General features: G+C 33.6%; 1 protein-coding gene across 11 annotated transcripts in view; it reads left to right on the forward strand.

The window, feature by feature from the left end:
* AGTPBP1 (ATP/GTP binding carboxypeptidase 1) overlaps positions 1-21,388 on the forward strand; it is a gene marked incomplete at its 5' end in the record, with an annotated part of 94,264 nt that overhangs the window by 21,857 nt on the left and 51,019 nt on the right. For 9 of the 11 annotated variants that reach the window (XM_081150720.1, XM_081150724.1, XM_081150723.1 and 6 more), the window contains 7 exons: positions 1,123-1,247; positions 4,412-4,479; positions 7,605-7,668; positions 8,068-8,214; positions 10,215-10,346; positions 12,781-12,874; positions 18,150-18,187. In XM_081150720.1, coding sequence (XP_081006846.1) covers positions 1,123-1,247; positions 4,412-4,479; positions 7,605-7,668; positions 8,068-8,214; positions 10,215-10,346; positions 12,781-12,874; positions 18,150-18,187 — 668 coding nt within the window. Of the gene's footprint in view, positions 1-1,107; positions 1,248-4,411; positions 4,480-7,604; positions 7,669-8,067; positions 8,215-10,214; positions 10,347-12,780; positions 12,875-18,149; positions 18,188-21,388 lie in introns of all 11 variants that reach the window. The other 2 variants (XM_081150721.1, XM_081150722.1) reach the window with 1 other exon arrangement.

The following is a 21,388-nucleotide window of genomic DNA, read 5'->3' on the forward strand; positions in this document are numbered from 1 at the left end:
TTTAAAAATAATAAACCCAATATATAATAACAATATTTTACATTAAAAATAACTATTTTCAAAGAGTATTAAGAAGAGTGCCATTGATTTATTACATTTTTGAAAATTAAATGTTTGGCTTAATGGAAGACAGCTGGATTTTCTTTATTTTTTTATTTTTAATTTTTTGTTAATCCTCACCTAACGATAATTTTTTCATTGTTTTGTGTGTTTTTTTTTAGAGAGAGTGGACAGGAGGGGGAAGAACATCGATGTGAGAGAGATACATTGATTGGTTGCCTCCCGCACATAAGCCTGCAACAGAAGTACATGCCCTTGACTGGGAATTGAACCCTTGACCTTCTATGCGTGGGCCGATGCTCCAACCACTGAGCCAAACTGGCTAGGGCTAGATTTTCTTATCTGCTTCTGAGTTCAACCTCTCATGATTTGTGCAAATTAACTTAATGTTAAAGAAAATACGAATTTGAGAAATTTGAACTATGACTAGATTTTGATATTAAAGGATTGTTACTCTTTTTGGTATAGTAGTGCTATTGTAGTTATATATATTTTAAAGAGTTCTTATTTTAGAAAACAGATAATTAATGCCAAAGTATTTACATAGGAAATGATCTCTCTGAGATTTGCTTCAAAATTAGCCAGTGGATGTGTGTGCCTGCAGGTAAGCATGTGTGAAATTAGACTGTCCATGAATTGATAGTTGTTGAAGCTGGGTGATGAGTACATGATGGTTCATTATCCTGTTTTGTCTTCTTTTGTTCATGTTTGGAATTTTTCATAACGTGAATGCTTTTGCTCATTCACTTTTAAGGAATCATTTCTCTCGTCTGCAATATTGGAAGAAAACAATATAAAAACTTAAACATGTAACTTATTTTTCTCACAACAGAAATTTTTTTATAAAAAAAAATATTTCTGAAAACCAGAAATTTTGGAGCATAATATAATGAACACCTGTGTACCAATCACCCAAGGAATAAAACTTACAAATTTGATGTGTACAGTTGTCTAATAAAGGCAAGTCAGAGTGTATCACTCTTCTGCTTGAAACTTCCCATTTCACTTAGTGTAAAAACAATGATCTTTATGTGCCCTAATTTAAAGTAACATTCTTTTTAGCCTTACCAATAATTCTCGGATTGTCGGACTCCTGGCTCAGCTGGAGAAGATCAGTACTGAACCTACAGAATCAGATACTGCCAGATATGTCACATCAAAAATTCTTCATCTGGCTCAAAGTCAAGGTAAGCTTTAATCTCTTGTTTTGGGAATGCTTTTTTAATCTTTAAGAGTGGATACTAAGAATGTTTAAACTTTTTGATAGATGATTTTCCATAAAAATCAAACTTTCTCAAATAGAATCAATAAGTAGAAAATGGAATAACTGTGAAAGAAATTAATCTTCAAAGCATTGTTTCTAAAAAATGAATATGATTTTACATAGGTATGAATTCTTATCCCTTCCCTCCCCAAGTCAATTTTCAAACAATACCTAATGCCAGTGCTATTTGTTCTAGAATGTTGACAAAAAGATGTCAGGTAGCAGATAACATTTGTTATTCTTGTAGTTTCCACTTTGAAATGCAGGCTCTTTCATTCAATGCCCTGGTGACCTTAGGGAAGTTTTGAATCTCTAGGAATTAGTTGTACCATCTCTGAAATAGAAGAGATATCATGTGATTATTATGAGTTTTACATGAGAAGCATGTAAAAAGAATGTTAAAAATGTTTAAGAAATGATATCTCTATTATATGAAGCTAGTACTTACTGAATTGTTATCAAAACCTTGATAGAGTACAAGAGAAGTATTGACTTTGCACTTAGGAACATAAATGTGAAAAATCTTAAGTAAAAGATTAGTGAATTAAGTCTAATTATACATTAAAAGATGAATAGCGTTGCTAAAGAGCACTTATGTCAGGAATGTAAAATGGTTTAATACCAGGAAATATGTCAGTATAACATTATTTGAACAGGTCAGATAAAATCCATGTGATTATCTCAATAGATGCTAAAAAAGGAATTTAAGATTCTAAAACCTATACTTGATTAAAAAAACCAACAACCAACAAACCTGATTTTTCTTTTTTTGAATAAGAGTAAGCCACTGTAATATTAAACAGTGACACTGAGGCATTCTGTTAAACTGAAGATCCAGACAATTCACAATTAATATTTTAATTTATTTAATTTTCTATTATTTCATTATTCTGGAGGTTCAGGTCATTGATGTAAGATGCTTAGCAGGCATTTACTGTGCTCAGGAGCTCAGTTTCTATTAATCCTTCTTTGTGGTCACAGACCCTTAATTTTTTTTTATAATTTCCTCCTTTGCAACCCATGTGTTTAAGGGTTAGTTGACACCACCCCAGAACCCAGGAGAGGTCGCTAATAGATTGTATTTGTTTCTAGCAGAATCACAATTACCTACATCTTTTAATTCAGAGAGTCATTGTACTAGAGTCTAGCCTTTGGAAATATTATGCTTGTCAACTAAGGCAGATATAAAAGGATGTCCATTGTATTAGTGCAAAGATAGATGTACCAGATATATTCACTGTATTATTCTCAAAACAGTACAAAACAAAAACAAAACCAACAAAAACAAACATTTCCCAAGCCTTTAGATAACACTTGTGTACACTGCTTCCACCACTGTCGACTCTTCCCATCAGTTTGGAAGCCCCTACTCTGACATCTGTACAGAAAATGCCCCCAACCATGCCATTACTAGAGGCTGCCCTTCCCTCCACCCTGCCATGCACCACTGGAGTACCAACCCTTAATATTGCCTCCTGGGGTTGTGTGATACAGTGATTGTTTGTAGTACCTTGGATTAACCAGTCAACACAGTATGAGTTAGTTGTGAAAGATTGTCCCATTTTACTTTCCTCTCTCATCCTTTACTGCCTTCTTTTGTGCAATCCTTAGTGGTTCCTGGATGGATTACAATATGCATCTTATTACAGTGAGCTTTAGATTAATAGTAACTAAATTCTGATAAAACACTGAAACTTTCTTCTAATATAGCACCATTTCTGAGCTGGGGAAAAATGATGAAGGATAGGTTGGGTTGGCAGAGGAAATCATACTTTTTAAAAAGGAGAAATTTGGTTTTACAAACATTAATGGGTCTTTTCTGTTTTATAACTACAGACAATTGTCATTCTTGTTAAGCATTAGTAATATGGCAACAGGGAGCAGAGAAAAACAGTGTTTTAGATCTTCATATCACTTATGGGAGATTCTATTTTGAAAGATTATAAGGCTTCTGTAAGTTTTACAGAGTTTGTTACCTGGACTTGCGATGATGCATGATAGCATGAGATTGTTTGTGTTCTGTTTTTAATATCTTAAAATGTGAAATGAGTGACATTGTCATCCTGTATTAAAAGAATTGCTGGCACTAATATTCAGGTGTGAAAAAGTTGGAGAAGGGCATCAAATATCTTGTGTACCAGTCCAGCTGAAGCAATGATTGCTGTGACTTTTTTAGAAGTGCATTAAATCAGGAAAGACTGTGAGCTTTTGGTTACCTGATCTCTTACTTGTTTGATCACTTTGTGCAGGTTTCTTCCTTCTGAACTTAAATTTTGTAAAAAAAGATTTTTAAAATTGAGTTTTAGAGAGAGAAGAAAGGAGAGGGAGAGAAAGAGAGTGAAACATTGAACATGGATTGGCTGCCTCCTCATGCCCCCTACTGGGGATCGAGCCTGCAACCTTGGCATGTGCCCTGACTGAGAATTAAACTGGCAACTTTTTGGTGCACGGGACAATGCCCAACCAGCTGAGCCACACTAGCCAGGGCATGAACTTAACATTTTTGATCTATGAAAAGAGTAATTTTTCTCCCAGAGGGTTAAAGTGAGTCAGAAATGAGGTGTAATGTGGTAAAGTACTTGAAATAGTAAATATTAATTCCTGTCCTAAGTGTTAGCCTATGACCTACCTCTCTTTCGTTAATCATAGGAGAATTGTGGAGAAGCTTTGTTTGACTCAGAATTTTAAAATAGTATTAATTCGATCAAAACAGTTACAATGGTACTAGGTTTCTGTTTTCACCAATTTGATGAAATGTTTTCTAGTTCTAGTCATAGAGATGATAAAGAGGCCTCCCATTACCACTCCTTTCTTTCCTCCAGTTCTGGTACCTGTACTGTGTTAATTTTAAGATTTCAGATGGACAGACAGGGATTCACCTAGCCCCTAGTAGGAGCTGTGGTGAAGTGCAAGGTAAGTGTCCAGAGAGTAGAATTAGCAACATCAGAGGGAAGAACACGTAAGAACCAATTTAGAATGTTTACTGAACCAGTGGAGACTTGTTTATTCTACGTTAGCTGTATAATAAAACTATATGTAATTTTTTATGTTTTAGAAGTAAATTTTTTTTTTTTTTTTACTTTTCAGAAAAAACAAGGAGGGAAATGACAGCCAAAGGTTCTACAGGAATGGAAGTTCTACTGTCAACATTAGAGGTAAAGCACTTAGAGGCTTTAATTATGTAACTCTTAATACCAATCAGTACTGAAGAAAAAAAATATGAATTTTTATTCTAGAGGAAAGCCAATGAATGGAAGTTTTTTTTATGTGTTAAATTAACATTTGGAATGGTGATAAAAATATTCTAATATACATTAGGTAAGCCTCTAAGCATATCGCCTGGTGATTATAATGATGACCACATTTTAAATCTACATGCCATTCTTATTGGGAATAGAAAATAAAGCATTAGCTGGAAATAAATCTTTAGCTTAAAATAAATGATTGGTATCGGAAATTCTCATTTATTGTGTTATGTCAGCTGATATATATTTGTGATTTAGTTTACTACATATGTTGGTTGAATAACTATATTTATGATAATTAAATTTCTATGCCAGTGTGAAAGTTTTTGGTGTATCAGCAGGATATATTCAAAATCATTATTTTATATTTTATTCAGCACAATATTAAGAACAGGGGGTAAGTACTGTTGTACACCTTAAATTTATACAATGTTATATATAAAATTAATTACATGTCAGCATAGCTGGAAACAAAAAGATCAGTGTCACAGTGAGTTCATATTTTTTGATAGGAGTAACTTGCTATCAAAAATGACATAAAGCTGTTATTCTAAATTGACCTGTCTGTTTAAAGCAATCTCAATAAAAATACTAACATTTCTGTTTCTAAAGCTCAATGGGAAAATAATAAGCAAGAATAGAAAGGATGTTTTTTGAAAAAGAAATGAGAAAGGACTGGCCCCACCAAATATCAGAGAACATTGTGTAAAACTTCAGTAATTTAGATAATTTAGAAATTGCGTGTGACTACTAGATAGATACCACTTGTGGTAGAATAGAAAATCCAAACTAAATTAAAATGCTTATGGGAATTTTGTACTACTTAATAAAAGGTAGCATTTCAGATCAATGAGGGATAGAGGGATTGCTTAATGAGTGGAGTTGGGACAAATTGGTAGCCATGCAGAAAAGCATTATGTTGGAACCTTACTTCCTACACCAAGATAAATTCCGTATCAAGCAAATATTTAAGCATGGAAAATAAAATCATAATACTAGAGGAAGTAAAATGAGAGGAGTTTTGAAATAATCTTACAATAAGGAAGGCTTTTCTTTTTTTTAAAAAATATATTGATTTCCGAGAGAGGAAAGGAGAGGGAGAGAGAGAGCTAGAAACATCAATGATGAGAGAGTCATTGATTGGCTGCCTCCTGCATACCCTTGACTGGGGATCGGGCCCGCAACCTGGGCATGTGCCCTGACCAGGAATTGAACCCTGATCGCCTGGATTCTAGGTTGACACTCAACCGCTGAGCCACACCCGGACGGGCAGGAAGGCTTTTCTAAGTATGAAAAAACACAGGAGCTGTAAAAGAAAAGATTGATAAATTCAACTACATTAACAGAAGTACATGGGAAATAACACCACAGATACTTGGCAAACTGAGGAAAAATATTTCACCTCATATAATTTCTTTAACATATAGAAAGCTTCCACAAATTCGTAAGGGAAAAAGTCCACCAGTGCAAAAATGCGTAAAGGTTATGAACAGACAGTTCCCAGAAAAAGAAACACAAATTACACTTGAGATTGAGCATCATTGTGTTTTTTTCTGCCTGTTTGCTCATTCCACAAATCACTGACGTCAGCAGAGGGGGAGGTGGCGAATTACATTTGGGAGACTTGTCTGGATATCGCCTGGAGATAACAGTGCAACTTGGATTCAGGTTCCAATAGCCTGAGCTCAGTCATAGGGCTTAAATCTGGTTATGAAAGAGCTGGAAAATATGGTTTAGCTCTGTACCTAGAAAGAAGATGAGATCAGTTTGCTAAACAGCAATATTGCTCCCCCAATCCACTCTTTTCTTTAGCAGTGGTCTGTCCCTCTCATTCCAAATTTCTCCCCAGTGAGTCAGTGGGCCAGTTAATACCTCCAATGCAAAGACAAGAGTCTCTGGTTATGTACAGTCCTCCATCTGGTCTGGATGGGGCTTTTTGTTTCCATCGGTCTGAGCTAAAATGATAAAGTGGAGACAACACTCTTCCTCTTGGAAGGAGGAAGAGTCCTGTGCCAGTTACTGATGCACAACACGTCTGAAACCCCCCTGTGTACAGCATAACGCGCTCTGCTCTGGGGTGTGTGGTGGTTCCTTGAATAGGCCATGCTTCCGCTGTCTGTGCTTTTTCTTTCTTTCATTTTTTTTTTCCATTCAACTGTTGCTTTTAATAAGAGAAATGTAACCAAGTACAATATTTAAACATTTTTAAAAAAAAATTAGATTGGTTGTCCAGACTTTGGGAAATAGTTAATCTTCTCCATTGCTGGTGGGAGTGTAAATTGCTCCATGAAGAGCAATTTAGTAATATCCATCAAAATACTCATATTCTTTGACCCAGAAATTCCAGGAATTTATCCCACCCACATGTAGCTGATTCCATATAAATATATGTAGTTTTTGTTGCAATTTTTTAATAGCAAAAGGTTTTTAAAAATCTCATTGGTAGGTGACTGGTTACATAAACAATGGCTTAGCCATATAATGGAGTATTACCTGTAGCCCTTAAAGGGATGAAGAAACTATTTATTGATATGTAAAAATATCAATATATAAAACAGTATCTATATAGGGCAATACCATTTGGAGAAATAAATTTGTGTATATTCATATATTTACATGGAATTTTTAAAATTTTTATGTGTGCCCATTATGTTTAGCTGGATATGTAGAGCTGAGATTGCAGTTGCCTTCTGAGAGGGTAGCTGCCATATATGCATTGTAGTGCCTGTTATATTTTGATTCATTTATTTGTATTATCTATTGGGTAGAAGATGATGAGCTCAAATGACAAATTAATTCCTCTTGTAATAATGTTGACACTAAGTAAGTAATAGCTCAGATTATTTGGAAAAATTCTAAAGGGCAAGAAGAGACTGAAGTGATAAGTGGGAATAGTGAAAACCTGATTACATTTGTCCTTAGAGAAATTGGAAAGGTCATCTGTAAAATATAGATAGTTCCCAACAGGAAGAGAAAAAGTTTGGGAATTACAGATTTACAATGGTTTAATAAAGCAAATAAACTATTTATTTCAGAACACGAAAGATCTTCAAACTACACTTAATATCTTAAGCATTCTTGTGGAGCTGGTGTCAGCTGGTAAGTTTTTTTTGGGTCTAATTTCTGTGTGTAAATAGTGATCAACAATGTGTCATATGTCCATTCTTTATGAAGAATTTTCTGAACTCATAGAGAGACTATTCTGAGTATTGGAATTTGGAAACTGATGTGTCATATTCTTTTGTTGTTGCTTTGTTTTTGCTGTTTTTCCAGTATTCCTCAAACTACCCCTGAAGCCTTGAACATAGAATTTTGACATCACTTGTATTTACTCTCTGTACTACTTTCTAACTAAAATAAATGAATAAAATTTGGTTTTGGTGGTGTTCGTTTGATTTCAGAAGTCTTCACTTTAAATATTTCTTGAATGCTAACAAGTTGCGGTATCTGATATGGGAAGATTTGCTGTTTAAACAAATCAAAAAAAATTTTTTTTAGGTGGAGGTCGAAGAGCTAGTTTCTTAGTTGCCAAAGGTGGTTCACAAATATTGTTACAGTTACTTATGAATGCCAGCAAAGAATCTCCCCCAAATGAGGAGTTAATGGTGCAGATTCATTCTATTCTTGCAAAGACTGGACCAAAAGGTAAGGATTTCACTTGTATGATTATCAAACCTAGAAGCATCTTTGTGACATGGATTCTGTGTGTCTTGAAACTAGTAAATTTTAGGTCTAAAATGCTAAACTTTTTCTTCATCTTAAGCCATGGAATATTTTCTAAAGTCAGTTAGTGACTTGCAAGAATTGAGGATCCTAATAAATTCATGAGGAATTCCATTGCATGTGGTGGAAAAAGGAAGAAAAATCTGTCAGATCACAAGTGCGTCTTGGCGTGTATGTGTGTGTGTGTGTGTGTGTGTGTCTACGTGCATTTATGTGTGTAAAGCATACACATAACATGGATATTGTTGAGGCTAGAAGAGGGATGTATAAATTGGAGTGCTTTGAGGAGCATGGAGGTAAAATGTGTGTGGTTTTCATTAATAGCCATTGCACTGCACAGTCTCAGTGTGTAAAAAGTTACAGTCCAGTTTACAAGACCAAAAGAAATGTAAAAAATTGTAAGACTGATTATTACTGTAGTAAGGCATACAAAATACTAAAAAATAAAAAATTGAGAAAACAGAATATTAAACACAGGAAGAAGCTGATTTAGGTTAACAGGAAAAGGAATCCTCTGAATAGAACCTAATTTCAGGTCTGTCTGCACAAAGATTAAAATGATCCTCTAAACTCATTGAATAGTGATTTTTAAAGAGTTCTGCCATTGCCCTGTGGCATGGGTTTTAAGTTTTGAAGTATTTCATTAAATGCTATTCTAAAAAGTATGTATATATGTGTATAAAGCTTGTGTATTTATATTGCATGGCTATCATATGTATTGTATAAATATTAAATATTACTTTTAAGAAGTGCTGTCTTAAATAAAGCATCCTTGAAGATAACTTTAATTTTCAAGGTGTCTTAGGGAGCTTTAAGACTTAAACATATATCTAGCTTAAGAAATATATTGTTAAATGTTTATTTTTCTTTAACTCTTACATTTGAGATTTAAGGGCTTTCTTCTGAGATTTTTGCTGAAAATGAAAAATAAGAGAAAATCTTATTTATTGGTGAATATTGTTATAGCATGCCTTCTATTCAGAACCAGATTAAATTTCTTTTGCTTTTCATGAAATTTAATTAAGACGCTGATGCATTTAATTCATATTTGTATTTCTTTTGTCCCTTTTAAGTCGTAGCTCACTTATTTTCTTTTATACTTTTAAATCTGTGCTATTTCTTGTATTATTTGTCATAGCTTTTCATTTTTGTTATTTAAGGACATTGTACAATAATTTGTTGAGTGATTTTCTATATTTTTCTTGTGAGATGAGAGTGATTTTCTGTCAGGAATATTTAGTATTTTTTTTTTTACTTAAAATTCCTGTTGTTGATGAAATAGCTGCTTGGTAGTCCTACTTACTTTTTTGGTTTAAAATCTTAACTTTCTTAAATTCCTGTGATCCAGATTGTTTTTACTGTTTTCATTACTTTTTGGGAATAAAAAGCCAGGCCTTCTTGTCTTCTCCCCCTTTTCTGTGTTAAGAATTAGATCCCTTTAGAAATTTATTTGATAATATTTTTTAGGTTACTTTCTACATAAGCAGTTCATTTTTCCCCATTAATTTAGGTTTTAAAAGAATTGTGGGAATATTAAGTAAATAATATTGGTAATGGACATGCAGATTCTTAGTCACGTGGTAGTGTTCCTTTAACTATGTTGAACTAGACAGACTTATATGTGTAGTGGATCAGTTAAGTTCTTCCTCTCATGGCCGCCTTTCTGGCTACTCTAGCCTGTATCCCCCTGTCGTATATCCTTGTCTGCCCCTTAGTACTTTCTTTGAAGCCATGATTCAAAAATATAAGGAGTACTTTTGAAATCATACAGGAAAACAGTTATAATTTTAGATATTTCAGGGCAGCTTTACATTTGATAATATGAATTCATAACATAGGTTTTTAAAATTTATTGCTTTATGACATTTTTTATTTCATTCAGAGTTACATATGAATAAATTGTGTTCATTTTTTCTAAACAGACAAAAAATTTGGAGTGAAAGCTAGAATTAATGGAGCTCTGAATATAACCCTGAACTTGGTCAAACAGAATTTGCAGAATCATCGTTTGGTTTTGCCTTGTCTTCAGCTTTTACGAGTATATTCTGCAAACTGTGAGTATTTCAGAGTAGTTTTTTAGTTAACTCAGTGATTTGAAGTTATAGAAAATGAAAATTTAAAAGTACCTTAACCCCATAAATCTCAAAAATTTGCAGACAAGCTAAGAGAATATTTAATATGAGTTTTTGCGTTGCCTAACCCCACCACCACACAAGTGATGTAGGATAAGACTGTGAATTGGCAAAATCTTGACAATTGTCATTAATTCCTTCAGTTTGTATAAGTGTGTAGTGACGGGGAGGAGTAGGCAGCTGCGGGAAATACGTGGAAGAATGTGAGGGTACTGGCAGCTAGAAAAACTGCTCTGCCTGTTTGGATTTTCACAGATGAGAGGAAAGCTGAGAAGGAAGACATGTAGTAGCATAGTCACCTGGAGCTAATTACCTTCAGCAATCAATAGGGAAATAGCAAACAGCAGATAAATAGTACAGGAGCCACTGAGGAAGCTGGAAAGAAGAGGGATTAACAGATAACCGCAGTTGATGTGTCTTCAAGCTCTCTCTCTCCCTGTCCGCCCCCCTTTCTTTCTTTCTCTCTTGCTCTCTCACTCTCTCTCTGACTCTCACTCCCTCTCACTCATATTAGGGCTGAAACCCATAAGGTGTGGATTTTCTTTGTATTCCCTGATGAAGGAATTGGGTTAATAAAACACCCCAAATTGAAATTGTAGAGTACATGCTATTATAGAATATCACTGCAAAGAATCAAAGTGGTAGATATGTGTATGCGTATGTGTGTGTGTCTTTATACATACATACATATATATGTATGTCTGTGTGTATATCTATACCTTGACAGTATGGCTAAAGACGTGCCCAGAGAAATATAGCTCTGAACGCTTAAATAATTTACACTTACATAGTTAAAAAGAACATAAGGAAATGAATGAATTGAATATCTAACCAGAGAAGTTAGGAATAGAGCAATAAACACAAGGAAAGAAGAAGAATGAAATAGTAAAGAAAAAAAAAAACACAAAGGAAAAAAACTCCAGCCAATCTAAAAAAGAAAACCGATTGGATTGAAAAAAAATAAACTACTGAATACCACAGTTAAGGAAGAAGGAAGATGGTGCAGACAAAATTAGAAGGTGTAATGGGATATTAAACTGATACAGAGGAAACTTAAAATCACCATACAAAACTTTGGGAGCTACATTTTTGGTGGTATTTTATTGAATTAACCACTAGAAGGCTAGTAAATGGTTTATTTGTAATTTTTTAAATAATATTTGTTCAGAGATCAACTTGTCAGGCACAAATTTTCTGATAATTTTTTGCATCTTCCGTGTGACACTTTCCCCTGCTACAGCTGTTTAAGGTCCTAGCACGCAGTTTCCGAATTTCTCTCTCAAATCTATCTTCCCCAGAGTGCTGTGAGATCTGACCTGTATTTAAAATGCAGATCTTATTTTAAAACATCCATAATTCCACTATAAAAATTTGGTGTATATTCTTCTAGTTTCTATCCATACATTATAAAAATGTATGTTTTATCCACTTACTCTCAATGTTGTTTTCATTTCACACACAATGTTTTTGATCTATTATTTTCCAATAAATGTTTCTTTTGGGCAATGCCCTATAGTTGGAAGAACGAACAACTTTTTAGGGTACTTAATAATTTGCCTACTTTCTTTACCCAGCTTATCTTCTCATTGGTCTGCCTTTGTCAGATATTGTGTGTTTAACTGCTCGCACCCATGGTGTTCATTGACTGTCTATATTCCTGTCTCCAGAGATATTCCAGAGCCACATATGCCCCTTACTGCAACTCCTACCCTAGGTAACTCCTCCTGGTTGGTAAAGACTGAGCCCCGGCATTGATTTCTCCAGAGATGCCTTCTATTTCACTATGGATTAGGGACTCCTCACTGTTGTAACCTAAATAGCCCACAACTCTTCATCTATTTAAAAAGTAATTCAACATTTATTTGTTCACTGTTTCTGTCATTCTCCTCTAAACTGTTCTCTGGGGGCAGGCATTGTTTATTTTTGTCTCTCAATCCCCATGGCCTGGTATTTAGTAGAGTTCACTATACTTACTGAAGAAACAGATGAAGCAACTTAAAAGTATTTTTTTAAAAATTTATCTTTATTGTTGAAAATATTACAGATGTGCCTTTTATTTTCCCCGTTGACTCCCCTCCCCCTCCCTCTGGTCCCCTCCCCAGGCTTTCACCGCACTATTGTCTGTGTCCATGGGTTATACATATATGCATATAAATTCTTTCAGAATTTCCTGCAACTTCCCATAAAAATAAAGCAAAAAAAAAAATCTCTTTAAGATTGGCTAAGGTGGACTATGTAAGGAACATGAGTTATATTTACTAAACAATTAATATATGTTTTTGATTATATATCACCAAGTGTATGTTCCTACTTACCAAGTTTTTAAGATCATTTAAAATTTTTCCTTCCCTCCCAGCTGTGAATTCAGTGTCCTTAGGGAAGAATGGAGTTGTGGAGCTGATGTTTAAAATCGTTGGACCATTTAGTAAGAAGAACTCGGGTCTTATGAAGTGAGTAAATGTTTTGAGTGTAAATAGAGATATCCTTTATTATTCTGGGTCTCATCATCTTGATCTGTACAGTGAACAGTAGAGCTAAATTGTATGTGGTGATTTTATTATGATAAAGATTTTCTTTAGTGTACAGTTTAACCTTCAAAAGTATATCAAAATTAGAAAACTTTAAATTCATTGACTGTAGTGTTATGGAAATTTAGACTTTGAACGTTCCTAAATACTGTAAGAGGAAAAAAGATTTATAGAGTATCATTCATTCAGAAACATTTATTGAGTGCCTACTATATTCCCTGCGAATTTTGCAATCTTCTAATGACTACTACCTTCATTCTCACAATTATCTGAACATATTTTTAATTTATACATTTTTTTTTGCCGAAATAATGTCGTTCTTTTTTCTTTTATTTTTAAAACATTTGTAGGTCTTTCAACCTCAGAAAATAAAAAAGCAGTTTTCAGTTTCTTGCTTATATTTAGTATTTTATTAAGCTGTATTAGAGGTCATTCTTTAAAAGAATTTTTATATGGAATTTTTCAAATATACGTTAGAGTTTGCATTATAGCAAACTCATTATCTTGAATAGTTATATTAATTACTTATTATATGCAGTTATCAGCATTCTGCCATTTTTTTCATTTATTTCCTTCCATGCTTGATTTTTGTTGGGTTATTTTTAAGCAAACCATAGGTGTCATTCATCTATACACATAATTTCTGAAAGCAAATCTCAGGTACTTTTTAATTTTCCCCCTAAGTACTTTAGTATATCTCTACTAAACAGGGACTTAAAAAATGACCACTATACTATATAATCATACTCAACAAAATTATTAATTTGTTAATATAACCTAAATTCCAGTCTGTGTTCAAGTTTTCCAGGTGTCTCAAAATGCCCTTTTATAGTTGATTTGCTAGAATCAGGATCCAAATGAGGTATACACATTACTCCTCATTATATTTAGGTATTCCAAACCTACACAGATGTAGAAAGAATTGAATAATGATCCCTGATATAGCCATCACTCAGTTTCAGCAATAATCAACATTCTGTCATTTTTATTTCATCTTTCCCTTTCTTGTCCTTTTTTCCCTTCCCTTCTGGGGTATTTTAAAACAGATATCAGCCATTATGTTTGTTCTGTAAATTCTTTTGTGTGATTGCCATCAGACACAGAGCTTTTCACTTTTAGTGTTACCACAATAACATTTCTTTGCCCAACAATATTAATAATTTCTTAATATCTTAATATTTTCTGATTAAGAAATATTTTTTTTGCAGTTGGCTTGTTCAAATCAGGATTCAAATAAAGTCTATACATTCTATTTAATGACTATGTCTTATAATCTTTCGAAATCAGTAACAGTCCCCCTATTTTTTTGGTTCTGTTTTGTTATTTATTGAAGGACCTGGGTGCTGTCTTGTAGAATGTCCCAACATTGTGGATTAAGCTGACTGTATCCTGGGGTCATTTAAACATGTAGGTATATCCCTTGAATTTTCTGTAGACTCATAGAGCTAGAGACTTGATTAGACTTGGGTTCTTTTTATTCTGGTAAAAAATGTTTCATAGATGTTGCTAGATACTCTGTTTTTGCATCACTTAAAGTCATTGAGTTGATGTGATCCATCTGCTTTTCACCTAATAATTTAGCAATATTTCATGACATTGCCTAGATCATTTTTTGTCTAGGGGTTGGAAAATAGTGGCTTTGCTAATTTTCTCATTCTTTATACTTTTATTAGCTATGATTCTTTCTTTAAAATTTTATTTTATAGATTTTTGGAGAGAGGAAGAGAGAGAGTGACATGATTTGTTGTTCCACTTATGAATGCATTCATTGGTTGATTCTTGTATGTGCCCTGACCAGGGATGGAACCTGCAACCTTGGTGTATTGGGATGATGCTCTAACCAACTGAGCTACCTGGCCAGGGCTTATGATTTTTTTATGAGGTAGAACTTGTTCACGTTAACTGTTTGGTTATATTCTACAAACAAGATTCAGAACATTTTCAGTCTTTTTACCCGTTCTTAATAAAGGTCAAAAATTTTAGCTTGTATTCTTTTGAAAATGGGAATTTACTTGCACACATAATTATTAAATATTACTTGGTGGGATAACTTAACAAACTTATGCAATGATCATAGACAGGCCTAGAGCATTTGATGAAATGTAACAAGACAAAGAAAATGATTGTATCACAATTAGTAAAACCAACCTTCAGAATTGGTGTAGTGTAGGGAGTGGGGTTGGAGGCAGGCAGAATGGATTTGCGTGTTAGCTCTGTCACTTACAAAGTGAGTTACATAACTTATTATGCCCCAGTTTCCTGGCTATAAAATGGTAATATTAGCACGTACATAATAAGCTTGTGAGGATTTAATGAGATGATTCCTGTAATTATCGCAAAGCATATATTAATGCAGTGTAATTAGTTTAGGTAGGTAATGTGGTAATGTCCATGTGAATCAATCCTACTTAATCCTAAAAGTATATTCCTTATTTTTTAATTTATGTACCATTTTCTCCCTTGATCTTTAAAGTTGTTTATCATTTATCTCTTGTCTAACTTCCTACTTAAGATCTACATTATTCTATTGTAACCAAGTTACCAACTCTAATATAAAATGTCCCTAAGAGAAACATTTTGCAAATATCTTGATGGTACACAACATGGAATATATCCAAAACCATGTAGAAATCAGTGAGTCTAAACTTCTGAGAAAGGAATATTGTTACATAAATGACCCCTTAATTCTTTTCTATTTACATTTTTAAAAAGAAAAAATTTTAAACTTTATTTTTTACTTTAAAAAGTCATTCATTGATCCAACATTTATACCTTGATCTCTTTATCACCTTAGGGTATCTCCCCTTTATTAAATCTCAATGTCTAGCATTTGTATCATAGCCTGTCCTTCTTCCCCTTAAACAATGCCCTGGATTTCATGGAAGAAGATTGAGGGATATTATTTATGTTAGAAGGGTGGGCTTCCCTTTAGGATTTCCTTTCCTTTCCAATTTTAGGTTTTAGATTTAAGCACTCTTAATCCTGAAGGAAGCAACTCCGGAAGTTACTGTAACTTGTTTTTTTGAGTTACAACAGGTTTGGAAATTATTGCAGGGATTGACCCCCACCTTAATATAACTTCATGAGTACCTGGGGTTAAGCTTTTCTTCTTTCACTGATCCTAAATGGATAAGCCACAGGCTGCTTTCTAAGCCATTGTTGGTTGTGTTCATTGTTGGTTGTGTTATTGTGTGTGACATAAGAAGATGAGAAAACACATGAGGAATAGTAAAATATTTGGTACTGAGAAGTTCTAATTTATTAACATAATACAAGTTATGCATTTCAAAATATCTATTCTAAAGTTCTTTTGTAATTTTTATATTATAAATTCCTACTGGCTTAGTGTTATTGTTGAATTTCAGAAATTCCTTTGTACTGAAGTTTAAAAAATACTGTTTAAGTAGCATGTTGGTAAAAGTATCAAGACAACTTTGCACCGAACTTCATGTATTTTTTTTAATCTGGTGGAGCTATGGAACAAGCGTGGAGTCTGAAAGGACTGGGCTCATGTTCCAGGTGTGTCAGTCTTGAAGGATAAACATCAAGGATTAGAAACAGAAGCAGTGTGATTTGGTTCAGGTGTGTTACAGAACAACCACCCGCACAGGGAAAGATTGTTTCTGAAAGCACTCTATGATTTCTATAATTTTGAATAAAGAATTTAGCTATAGATGGGAGAGTCCTATGAGTTCATTGCAGGTGATTGCATCTGAGTGGTTTTGTTAGTTTTTTAGGGCTGTTTTGACAAAGGACCTAGTACAAATTTGGTGGCTTAAAGTAACAGAACTTAATATTGTCTCACAGTTCTGGAGGCTAGAAGTCCAACATTAACTTGTCAGCAGTGCCATGGTCCCTCTAAGACCTGTAAAGGTTAATCCTTCCTTGTTTCTTCCTAGCTTTTGGTGGATTGCTGGCAGTCTTTGGCATTCCATAATTTGTAGCTGCAACATTTCAATCTCTGCTCCATCACATGGATGCTCTCCTTTATGTCCTTGTGATTATTGTTTCAGGTTTTCAGGTTTTTACTAGGAACCAGTACCCACCTTCAGTCTTCTCTTTGATTCTGTTCTTTACCTTTACTCACACCTGGTCATGCTGTGTCTCCTTTACCACTAATGTATGCAGCTTTGTTTCTTCTTTTAATTTCTCAAGTAGCTTTTTCACAGATGTGTACATTTTATTATATCATTTAGATTGTAAAATTATCTGTGGAAGAGACAAATTTGTTTTCTAATTTTATACTCATGAAGAACTTGCTTTTTTTGGTATCTAGTAGGCATTCAACAAATGCTTAATGATGAGTGAAATGCTTAAGTTTAACAATGTACATATTTTTATGCAAATTAATTATAATTGTTGAAATCTTACTAAGAGGTACTGTAGTATGTAGCCTTATGTTTTCAAAGCTACTGAAATTAAGTGCTGTTTCTTCAGTAACACTTTCTTAAAAAAACAATTTGAATTATAGGTTTTTCCATAGTGATATTTACATTGTTTTTAAAGCTGATTAATGGCAGTTGATTTCACTGTGTGTGACTGTTTATGTTCAAAGAAAATGTAAGTACTTTCAATTTTGGGGGCTATGTCTTCATTTTCTAATGGGCAGTAAGAGTTTTTGAGATGTTAATTAGGTTCATCATTCTCACTGGTGCCTTATGACTGACAAATGTTAAGGACTCCTCCTTCCTCTCCCCAAACCTCCTAGTTCCAATATTTTGCATTTATTATCACTTTAAAGTTAGGATTATTGCTTGAGAGAGCTAAAATACTTTACAGTCAGATAGCTACAAATATCTATAGAATTTTATAGTTATGAACTTTACTTGTGTGATACTTGTTTCTAATTTCTTTGTTTTAATAATGTTCTTGTGTGAACTCTGTCAGAGTCAGATATAGGTACAATAATTGATTTCATTCATCTAACCTCTGATATAAAGACTTAGATATTCTTTATTTTCTCTTTTTTTTTTCTTAAAAATTTTTTGAGTGCTTTCTGTTGATATTCCCATCTTCCTGTATTCAGTTTTAATCTGAAGGGGGAGATGCATACAGAGTAACACCATATGTAATCAGCTATAACAGGAATGACTTTTGGAATAGATAATCATTACTTATCTGAAAAGATTGTGTGAATTTACTATTGTAGATTAATTTTACTAGTTTTGTTGTTGTTTGTGTTTTCTCATGTTGACAGGGTTGCTTTAGACACTCTTGCTGCATTGCTAAAATCAAGTAAGTTTTTAAATACTAGAAATACTAGATACCATTTTTCTGAGTATTTTATCTTCAGTGTTAAACTGGAAATGCAGATTTAGTCTATAGTTATAAAGCTGGTTTATAATCATTTAATGTCAATAATGTCAAAGTTGATTTTATCTTTTAGTGCAGTTGATGGATGTGTCATAATGTCATTTATGTTTATTGAGCTATAATTTATTCAAATACATTGACTTCCTTTTTCTAAGTGATGACTATAAACATAAAGCCCTCTTAGTAGAAGAAATATGTAAATATTATGTATCATTTTTTTAGAAAAAGTGAAGCTAACATGGCATTGAGAATGTTTACTGTGAAGACCATCTTGAATAATTATGTATAACACATGATTTTAATTTAGAACCCTTTTATTAGAAATTTTATTTCTACCATAAATTCAAGTGGCTACTAATATAAATTTACAGGTTACTAAATTAATTGGCAAACAACGCACTATCTTTAAAATTGAAGTATTTGGGTAAATGTATCTTACGAGATGATGTCTTTGAAGAGTAATCATCTACATTGTATGTTTTTTCTGACCAAGATACTCAGTATATCTATTTTAAATAGTAATTTTCATTAGCACCCCTATTTCTATTGGTTGATTAACATTTAACCACAATAACATTTTAGTCCTAAAGATCTGTATTGATGGCTTTCAATGTTATTTTCCCCCCAAATTGTCTATCAAGGGTAGACCAACTTTTCTTTAAATTTGAATGACCAGAACTGTTTATGTGAATAGTAGCAAATAACTAATTGGTAAGTCTGATATTTGGTAAAGTAATGATTTATTAAATTTAAAGAAATCACCTTAGCTATTAGTATTATATACTAGAGGCATAAAAACATATATATTTATTTATTTATTTACTTATTTTTAATGTTTTTTTTTTTGTTTGTTAAACCTCACCTGAGGATATTTTTTCCATTGATTTTTAGAGAGAGTGGAAGGGAGGGAAAGAGTGGGGAAGAGAGAGAGAAACATCGATGTGAGAGAGACACATCAGTTGGTTGCTTCCCACATACACCCTCACCAGGACTAGGGATCGAATCTGCAAACCAGGTACGTACCCTTGACAGGGAATCGAACCCAGGACCCTTTGGTGCTTGGGCCGGCGCTCTAACTACTTAGCCACACTGGCCAAGGCTAAAGGCATATTTTATTTATTTATTTACTTATTTAAACATGTCTTTATGGATTTCAGAGAGAGGATGGGAGAGGGGGAGAGAGAAATAGGAACATCAATGATGAGAGAGTCTTTAATTGGCTGCCTCCTGCATGCCCCCCGCTGGGGGATCGAGCCTGCAACCCAGACATGTGCCCTGACTGGGAATTAAACCTCTATCTCCTGGATCATAGGTTGATGCTCAACCACTGAGCCATGCCAGCCCAGCCTAGAGACATATTTTTAAATGCACTGTAGCATTTTGGAGCATACTCATTCATTGATTTCTTCTTTTTTGGAGGGATGGGGATAGTAATTTACTTTAAAAGGATAGTTAAGCACTGTAGTAAACCTGAGAGAATATGAAACAGAATGTATACACACAGTGCAGAAAGACAGGCAGCTTAGTTACCATTGCTGGGGGATAGATTAGGTGCTGCAGTCTAAAGGGAAGCCTAAATTGTATTTTAACTCTAGAGGGAAGAGACATAGGCTGGTTGTGAGTTAGGTGTCCTGAACACATGCATAAAACCCCCTTTACTAAACTGTTTAATTGTGCTCAGTTGCCCATAGCTCTGTTCACTTCTCTTTAGGGTCACTCAGCACCTACGTTTGAGTTATTGGCAAGTTTTTTTATTTGAACTTTAATAAAGAGTTTCAGTATTCCTCATAAGTACCATTTAGACTATTGAGAATTACAGTGGAGACATAGTTTGTAACAGGAGTTACAATGATCATATTATAACAATGTCTTTTAAGAAACTCATATTCACAGCTAGTAAGCTAAAGGCTTATATATTCTAACTGGTATAAACAAAGTGTGTATATTCATTTAAAATACATGAAACTATTGCTAGTCAAAACTGTTTAACTCATTTTGTAAATAGCCCCAGCCTTAGCAAAACTAGCACTTCTAGACAGGACAGAGGTTTTAAAGCTTTTACATAAGGACTCTCTGCCCCTCCCCCACCGTAGGAGTTTCTTCCATCTCTCTAATGTAGGAGCATAATTTCTGAGAGACCATTAATAAGGTTGTTTTCACTGTCTTAAACCTTATGTTCTAGGTATGTATACTAGCACAGTTGGAAACTTTATGTTTTAGGTATGTATATAGCACAGTTGGACACTTTATGTTTTAGGTATGTATACTAGTACAGTTGGAAACTAGTAATTCTTTGAAGCAGCTAAAAGCAGCAGAGCTTTACTGTTAAATTATCTTACTATCCATGTCATGAGGCAGGGGGCCATTTTAAAGGTAAACAGATTAGGAAGGGATTGTATTTCTTTGTAACTGAACAACCTCAGATGGGTTGGTATTCTACTTTATTTTATGCTCTTATAATAGGCCCACCCAGTGATGCTGGGTGGTTCAGGATGTTGCTGTGATAGGATTCCTTTGCTGCCATCTTAGTTAAATGCACCCATTTGGTTAATAATCTTAAATATTAACATTTTAAAAAATAATAGAATGGGTCAAATTCGTGGATTTATTTTTTATTAATTCTATCCCAGTAAAATTGATCATTTACCAAAAAAACCCTTCATGTAGTTTCATTACATTAAAAAATTAATGATTAGAAAGTACCATCTTCTAATTACATAATGCTCTTTACATTTATTTACTAAAAAGTTCTAGAAGTATTTTTAACTTAGCATTGTTATGTCATGGATATTTATATAATTGTGGGGGTAATTGAAGCAATTAATTTCAATGGAAATACAAAGTTTGTAATCAGAGCTACAATCCAATGTAGTTAATTTCAGTGGAAACACACAAATTTTGTAATACAAGTTACAACAATGATAATGGCTCTTAACAAAATCATATTCACCGCTAGTAAGTTAAAGGCTTATATATTCCATTTATTATAGTCAAAGTCAGGATATTCATAAGTTGTAAAATACATGAAACCTTTGTTAATATTAACATTTAAAAAGAGGTAGCCCTAATTGCATTAAACATTCTGTTATTTATTAACCACAAAACAATATGTGGCAGGTTTTT

Source organism: Miniopterus schreibersii, assembly GCF_964146895.1.
Source record: "Miniopterus schreibersii genome assembly, chromosome: 11".
Lineage (NCBI taxonomy): Eukaryota > Metazoa > Chordata > Mammalia > Chiroptera > Miniopteridae > Miniopterus > Miniopterus schreibersii.